Consider the following 8,076-nt stretch of genomic DNA (forward strand, 5'->3'; position numbering starts at 1 on the left):
CACAATCGTTTAGGCAGATCAGAAATAAATTTGGTCACTCATTGGAAACAATTAGCCGCAAGTATAGTGATGTCCTTAATGCACTTTATAAGATGTCATCTGACACAATCAAGCCAAAAGACCCAAATTTTGTGGAGATTCATCAACGTTTGCGAGAGGCGAGGTTTTGGCCACACTTCAAGGATTGCATTGGCGCAATAGATGGTAGTCACTTCCCAGCGGCAGTGCCGGCTTCGGAACAAGCGAAATATATTGGCCGACACGGTTACACGTCGCAGAATGTAATGGCGGTATGTGACTTCGATATGAGGTTCACATTTGTGGTGACAGGATGGCCAGGTTCCGTACATGACACAAGAGTACTACATGATACTTTAATTACTTATGCGGACAGGTTCCCCCATCCACCGGAAGGTATAAAAATATTTTGTTCATTAGTATAGTACAGTAATATTTTATGGCATATGTCCGTAACATTTGTATTTTGATTGTATGCAGGTAAATACTATCTTGTCGATTCGGGTTATCCAAATAGAAAGGGGTACCTTGCACCTTATAAGGGTCAGAAGTACCACGTTACGGAATGGCAAAATGCGAGGCAACCTATTGGGAGTAAAGAAGTTTTCAACTATGCGCACTCATCGCTGCGAAATGTTATTGAGCGATCATTTGGGGTGCTAAAAATGAAGTGGAGAATTCTATTAAGTCTCCCTTCATTTTCGCTTGAGAAACAATCGAAGATAATTATTGCATGTATGACACTGCATAACTTCATTAGAGATAGTGCTCTACACGATAGAGATTTTGATGACGTAGGACCTAATAGCCTAAGTCATGTTCTACCTGCAGGTGAGAGTAGTACTAGCACATCTGATGAGTTAGACATGAGTGATTTTCGAGATGCAATTGCAAATGCATTAGTGTCGTAGTTAACTTAGTGCAGTTGTAACGGTACTTATGATGTAATCAACTCCACTAATTAGTTTGTTATTACCTTTATCTGCGTTATGGGTTTCATTTTTTCGTTTTTTTCTAAGAGAATCTGCAATTTGAGAATCTGTATCCAAACACGTAGATTCTGACGAACAGCTTTTCTGCACAGCTGCCGAACCAAACACCTAAATTCTAACCACCAGCTTTTCCCAACAACCAGCTTTTCCCCATAGCCAGCTTTTCAGAAAAGCTGGCCAGAAAAAAGCCGAACCAAACACGCCCATCATAGCAACAGTGAGAGATCCATCCATGCCACAAACGAGCATAGGAGAGAGCCGGAGTGTGCCTTTTCATCACCTTCTTGACACTGGCAGCAGCTACTAATAAACGACTACTAATTAACTACTACTACTACTACTATTTATGCCTACTACTCACTTACTATCATATACTTATCATAGGCCTAAGAGCTAAAAAAACAACCTGGACTTGTTTCTTCTCTGTTGCTATCTTCACTGTCCCCTCCTTCTCCCACTCTGAAGAAGATTACACCTTTCCAAAGGTATTTCTTTTTTCTTTGTCAAAGCTTCTCTACGCACGGTTGATGGGGCCGGCCATCATGTAGCCATATTAGTATTTCCCTGCGCACAACAGCCCGTCAACACACAGATTATGACCATCATGATTCAGGATCTATGCTGGCATATACATGCATCATGGTCATGGGAGCAGCAGCTAGCTTATTATTAATGGTTACAACACTATCAGAAAGACAGGCACAAGGAGGGCTGTTGTTGACACTTACTCCCAGATTAGAGGAATGGAGGGCCCCCCTCCCCCTTTTTTTGCTCTGTGCACCTCACACATCATAGCCCAATGGCTTCATGCCCAGGAGAAAACCTGGAGAAATTCTAAACAGATGTAACAACAAAAAAAACAATAATCTTTGATTTCTTTTGCTCACCCCACATGAATTGCTTACAATAAGAGAAACAACACGCAGGAAAGATTTAAGCTAGCTACTGAGAACGTTTACCTGGGCACATGAAAGAAGCAGGAGGGCGTAGGGGTCCCTGGAATCCAGCAATCCAGTGGGCGACGCACAACCGGCGAACTCGGCTCCACCATGGTGCGCGTGCTGCAGCTTCCTACAACCAGGCAAAACGATAAAATCGAAAAAGAAGCTTTTTTAGGTGGCAACTGAAGCTATCGAAACAAACAAGCAACGCAACCCAACGTGCAGTGCAGTGCAATTGCAATGTGACTGAAGAGAAGCGCGGATGTGGATGAGAATGCGATGCATGCAGGCAGGCAATGGGCAATGCAACAAAGAAGAAGGGAGAACGAACCTGAACCTGCCGGGGACCTTGCCCTTCTCCTTGTAGGGCTTGACGAGCACGCGCGCGTCGCACACGAAGTGCGGGTTGCCCTTGCTCAGGATGGCCTTCACCGTCTCGGCGTACACGAAGGTGACGAAGCCGAACATGCGCTTCTGCTGGTACGGGATGCACACGTCCTGCACCGGCCCGAACATGCTGCTCGGTCCATCGATGGCGGGGCAACATTATTGGACGGCTAGTGGAAACGAAAAAGAACGAGCGGAGCAGGGGTGCCAATAATGGCGGCGCGTGCTCTGGGTACCTGAAGTAGTTGGACACGATCTGCCGCGCGGCGGGACTGCGGATGAGGTCGCCGCGGTCCATCCGCGGGGAGCGCCCCGGGAACCTGTGCATGTCCTCGCCGCCGAGCAGCATGCCCACCGTCGCCCTGGAGCAGGCAGCAACACACAGAGAATAAAATGGGAATGGTGAGACCAGAGACAAAATGAAGACAGCGCCAACGAACAACATGTGTATTAGGAGCACCATGAATCTAAGTCCCAGCGTCGACCTCCTCGCTGCGCAAAAGTCTCCAGAGGCCCAGCTCAAAACCCCCCATGGACACAACGAAGCACCGAATCGAGTAGAGCCTAATAATCGCTGAATTTTCAACCCACAAACAATATCAAGCGTAGGTAGCGTACCTCGATCAGAGAGGCGGGAGCTGGGCTCAGAAGGGCTACTACCGCTACTCGCACCGCTACTCGCATGGGTGCCAGGCCGACGGAGCACAACCCGGACGCACACGGCCACCTGCATATTATAACAACTGCGCTCGAATTTGGGATTTTCGGGAGCATACTTTAATTTCCACACAAAGGATATTATAAGAGAAATGGTACTGCCAACTATGATTCTAAAAAGGGTAATCTAGAATGCTCACATCGAGATATGCCGACAAGTGAGGTTTAAATTTAGATTAATTAGGATACATATTTGTCGGCTTTTAAATTTTCTGGTTAATAAATAGAAAGGAAGATATAGCAAAAAAATAAATTATAGCAAAAAAATAAATTATAGCCACCACCTGACTACCCTATTACAGACACCAATGACATATGACAATGCAGAGAACACTGAAATCATTAAACAGTTTGGCGGTAATAACATATTAACAAAACAAACAGATTATCCACAAATTCATAACTACCTATCAGCTAGTGTAGTTGTTAGTATTTCAGTCCATTATTAGTCCACACACGAGCAAACAAGCATATCTAAACCACACAACCTTCAACGAACCCATCAGCCAAGCTTCGGTGCATAGGGAAAGACAAGTCATTGCATAACACTTATAATTGGGACACAAAGCTATCAAAATAAGCAAGGGGAACCCTGATATGGAGGACATGCCACAATAGACACCAGATCAAATGTAAGTGTTTGAGAAGAACATCTCACAGTGGCGCATAGCATCAATTGATAAGTTCATCAGAAACAAGCACTTACTGCTTCTATGTTGAGAGTGGGAGTAAGTAACATATATGTACGAAGACCAGGGTGTGTCTCCTCTGCCACATCATCGTTCCAGAACTTGACCATCCAGAAAAACTACGTGTTGCTCTTGGGCACCCCGCCGCGGTCTGCCTATAAATGACCGCCACAAATTTTCCTGACCAAATCAGCTCAAAAGTAGTCAGATCAGGCGGTGGAGGACAAGATCTAGTGTGAGTAATAAGACTCAATTAATTATAGTTTCTGTTGCTATCAGACTACTTCACAAATTTTTGATGCTATCGGACTACTTCACAAATATAATAATGACATTTATATTCAGGTTTATACGATACAAATGCAATTCCAAAATCATGCAGGACATCATCTATCATTTGATCTAAACCTCATAAGTAAATACAAATGGCCCTGAAATATTTACCTCAAAGTAGCCATCCGTTTCTTTTCTTCTTGTTTTCTTGATAATACCTGACTATATTAAAGCCTTTGTAGAACAATACAAGGAAGCTTACAGAGCAGGTAAGCCTCCTACGCTACACAGGATTACAGGAAGGAAACACTCAGATTACGTACAGATCCGGGAAGCTCATCTCATATGTGTTCACCATTCCGATTTCCGAACTGGGACAAACTGGATCCATTCTGCACCCTGCATGGACGCCGAAACGAACCATCTCTTACTAACCAAAAACAAAAACAAAAACGTCTAGTAAAAATAGCAGAATAAAGCCGCATATAGTAGCAATAGTACGATGCCCGTGCGTTGCAATGGTACACCACTCATACTTGATGGCATAGATACACACAATTCAGAAAGCTATATGATGTTATGCGTACGATTATGATCGTCTTTCTAGGAGCAAGCCATTGATGGGCTTAGATTTCTAGCAAGCATATACCTGCCTAGACAGATAATTGAAACCCAACTACAAACCATCAGCATCATATCGAACCAACGCCAAATTTAAACATGATGCATTTGATGAATAGACAAACATCCCTATCAATAAAAAGGCATCCATTGTTTAGGCCCACAAAACATCACCTAATACAGGGGTTAAGGTCAACCGTGCGGGCATAATAGTACTTGATATAAGTTATGCTTGTTTCCAAGTTGTATCAAACCAGAGCACCCCAGGTGTCACAAAAAAGAAATTGAGAACAAAAAGTGTTGTGAAGTTTGTTACTCCAGGAGTATTACTCCATAATACCCCATGAGTGTTATGGAAGAAACAAGTAAATGTTTTAGTACCCATAACCTAGCTAGAGTTCCTTCTGTTTAGCACAAACAAAACAAACGTTTTATCCAAGCATTACATTCGTTGGACAGAATCTAAATGGTGACCATGCCAACCAGCAAAGAGACAAGGCTACAAGGGTAAGACATCACAACATGTTGCAGCTTACCACCGATTATTGGCAAACATAACCACTTTATTACCGTTCTTCAAACTCCAAACCTCAAGTGTGATGGCCTACTTGTGACACCCAAAAACCAATTTGAGGCACACATCCCCAAGTTCCCAAGTTCGACTTGGGCAACAGGCTTGTGCGCAGCACCTATAGGCCACACACCTAGAACCAACAACATGGTTTAAATGTCCTGTGTGAAACAGCTAACGACATACCCTAAGAAAAATAAGAGAAATACAAACTAAAAGCAGAGCATGGTCTAGGAATAAGCACCTAGCAATATACATTACTTTGTGCCTAATGTGGCAGTACATTTCCCTCATTTCTGCCTAATAGTGTCAGCATGACAAGGTGACCAGAAAAGTCAGTTGCCTCATCTCAAGTAGAATTGTCTCTGATGCACTAAACGAGATCAACACCACAAAACCTGCACATATGGTCGAGGGTCAACTCTTTTCACATAGTGGCTCTTCCCATGTGCTTATACACACTAAATAAACACGATCAACTGAAATCTTGCAGGTTAAAAGCCAAACCAGTGCCAAGGTTTCTAGTTACCTCCGAGCTTCAACAATCGAACATTAGTGTGAAATGATGTTAAGAATTTGAAGTTTGGATTTAGACTTTAACCATTGAAGTTCATGAATAAATAATCTATATTAACAATCAACGCTCAACTTTGCCACTATGCAAATGACAAGGTAGTAAATCTGTAAAGCAGATAAAGGAAGTTGATGGCTCCTTGGAGATTTGGATAAAATGGTAAGAACACAATTGTCAAGTATTACGTCTGATGGACAAAAGGTAGATAAACTAATAACATTTTATAGTCAAACAAAAAAAGAGGCCCGTGCTTGAGAAGAATGAACAGAGTGCATTATGAAGCGTCTAGAGCTTGAGTGTGCTTCTATATAGGAAAACGCTATCAGAGAACAAAAAACATGGAGACATCTATCTAAGTACTGCTACCTATCTTTGCTCTGTACTAACCAGAAATTGAAACCGTCGGAGGTATAGTGGATGGCCCTGGGGCGTGTGGCCAGATCGGCCGAGTCAATCTAGTTGTGACCGATGAGGAAGTTTCAGGCGAAGGACAGCTCCCTGATCTCGTCATCGTCGAGCCAGGCGAGAAGGTGGAGGAACGTGTGTAACGCCCCGAATTTTTGCAGTTGAATTTTTTTCTTTTCTTTACTCGCCAAAATTCGGGCGTTACCTTTTCCTTTTCTTTTTCCCTTCGCTAAACCTTGACCTTTTCCAAAGTTCTAGCGGGATTCGGTTTGGAATTCCCGTACGTATAAAAACCCTAAATGCTTTATGTTGCTTGATGCACCATGCCGAACCTTGCATTTCTTTTGATTGCTTTGAAAGTGCAAATGCATTCATGTAGAAAGATCGGATTTCGAAAATGAGAAGAAGATCTTTCTTTCTCTTTTCTCTCTCTCTTTCTCTCTCCCCTCTCTCTCTCTCTCCCGCGCCCTGGGCCGACCCCGGCCGGCCCAGCCGCCCCCTGGCGCCCCCCCCCTTGGGCCCAATAGGCCCAACCGCCCCCCCCACCTCCCCTTTTTCCCCCAATTCTTTCTCCCTCCCTCTCATTTTCTCTCATTTTCTCTCCCTCTCCCTAAGCCGCCGCCCCTACCCCTGCCCTAAGCCGCCGCCGCCCCCTGCCCAACCGCCGCCCTCGGCCGCACCTGCCGCCGACCGCCCCTCGCCGTCGCGCCCCTCCCCGGTGAGCTCCCCCCTCCCCCTCTCCTCCCTCCCCCATCCCCTCTCCCCTTTCCCCATGGCCGGTTCGGCCGCCTCCCTGCCCGCCCGGTCCGGCCGCCCGCCGCCCAGCCCAGCCGCCATGGCCGGCTCGGCCGCCCCGCCCCCCTGCCTCGCCCGGCTCGGCCGCCCCACGGCCGGCTCGGCCGCCCCCTGCGCCGCCCCCTGCCCCGCCGGTTCGGCCGCCCCCTGCCCCGCCGGTTCGGCCGCCCCTGCGCTCCGCCGGTTCGGCCGCCCCGCCCTCGCCAGCCCGGCCGCCCGCAGCCCCGCCCGCGCCCCGCCTAGGGCCGGTTCAACCGCCCTAGGGCCGGTTCAACCGCCCCCCCCCCTCTGTTTTTTTTATTTTTTTTATTTTATTTTATTTACTTTCTGTGATCATAATTACTGTATTTTAAGTAGGCTAATCACTGTTTATGCTATGGGAAAATAGGAAGTTTAATTTAAAATTCCGTTATGTTATTGATTCACGTAGTTAATTGTTTACCCTGTGCAATGTTGATCAACTAAAAGTGATTATGTTTCCATTAGTATATATAAATATATATAACAGAATTATTTTGTTAAAAACCAATTGTGTCATTAGTGCATAAGATTTAACCCCCCTGCGAGACCTTTCCCGTTTCTTTCTAACCATAACAAATGCGTTATCGAATGTCATACTTGATGCATATTCACTTTATTTGTTATCTTGTATGGTGTACTGTTCTTTTGTATTAAATATGTGGATGGATGTATGTATGTTTGCGCTCGCATAGAGAACGATCCGGTCGAAGAGCCCGAGGAATTCGCAGGAGAAGCCCCTGAGCAGCAGTCGTTTGGTGGAGGCAAGTGTCCTTTGACCTATCTATGTCCTATTCATTCTTTAATTCATCTCCCGCATTACACATTTATACCTAAGGATTGACTAGCTTTTGTTATCCATGTCCTTGTTTACCTATTTGGGTCGGATTATTACTACTTAGTCTGATGCTATTGCTCAACTCTAATCAATGAACATGATGTGATTATCTATGATACGCTGTTTTCCCGTTATTCTTTATGATTATACTTGTGGTTTTCAAGGGGGCTCGAGCGGTTTCTCGAGTGCCTCTCCGTAAGGACCTGTTCTATGGATGACCGCCCGGGAAAACAGTGC

General features: G+C 45.2%; 1 protein-coding gene, 1 long non-coding RNA gene and 1 pseudogene across 3 annotated transcripts; 1 reads left to right on the plus strand and 2 right to left on the minus strand.

Moving 5' to 3' along the window:
* LOC103631836 (protein ALP1-like) lies at window positions 1-972 on the plus strand. Its single transcript, XM_008653619.2, has 2 exons — window positions 1-414; window positions 499-972. Exons 1-2 carry the CDS (start codon window positions 93-95, stop codon window positions 927-929), a joined length of 753 nt encoding a protein of 250 aa, XP_008651841.2. The 5' UTR covers window positions 1-92; the 3' UTR covers window positions 930-972.
* A 797-nt stretch (window positions 973-1,769) lies between these two features.
* On the minus strand, window positions 1,770-2,037 carry LOC109943599 (uncharacterized). The gene is made up of 2 exons (XR_002266638.1): window positions 1,970-2,037; window positions 1,770-1,833 (listed from the first exon to the last, which is right to left on the minus strand). It is a non-coding gene; the product is annotated as an uncharacterized lncRNA (long non-coding RNA).
* A 254-nt stretch (window positions 2,038-2,291) lies between these two features.
* On the minus strand, window positions 2,292-2,664 carry LOC103631837 (zinc finger pseudogene; annotated as a pseudogene). The gene is made up of 2 exons (NR_156463.1): window positions 2,575-2,664; window positions 2,292-2,468 (listed from the first exon to the last, which is right to left on the minus strand). The product of NR_156463.1 is annotated as a zinc finger pseudogene (transcript).
* Between the last annotated feature and the right edge of the window lie 5,412 nt (window positions 2,665-8,076).

Source organism: Zea mays, chromosome 1 (genome assembly GCF_902167145.1).
Source record: "Zea mays cultivar B73 chromosome 1, Zm-B73-REFERENCE-NAM-5.0, whole genome shotgun sequence".
Classification (NCBI taxonomy): domain Eukaryota; kingdom Viridiplantae; phylum Streptophyta; class Magnoliopsida; order Poales; family Poaceae; genus Zea; species Zea mays.

Bases quoted from the DNA above. Each gene is read 5' to 3' on its own strand.
- LOC103631836 (XM_008653619.2), top strand. From the start codon at position 93: ATGTCATCTGACACAATCAAGCCAAAAGACCCAAATTTTGTGGAGATT. The intron at 415-498 runs GTATAAAAATAT...GATTGTATGCAG, and splicing joins GTTCCCCCATCCACCGGAAG to GTAAATACTATCTTGTCGAT.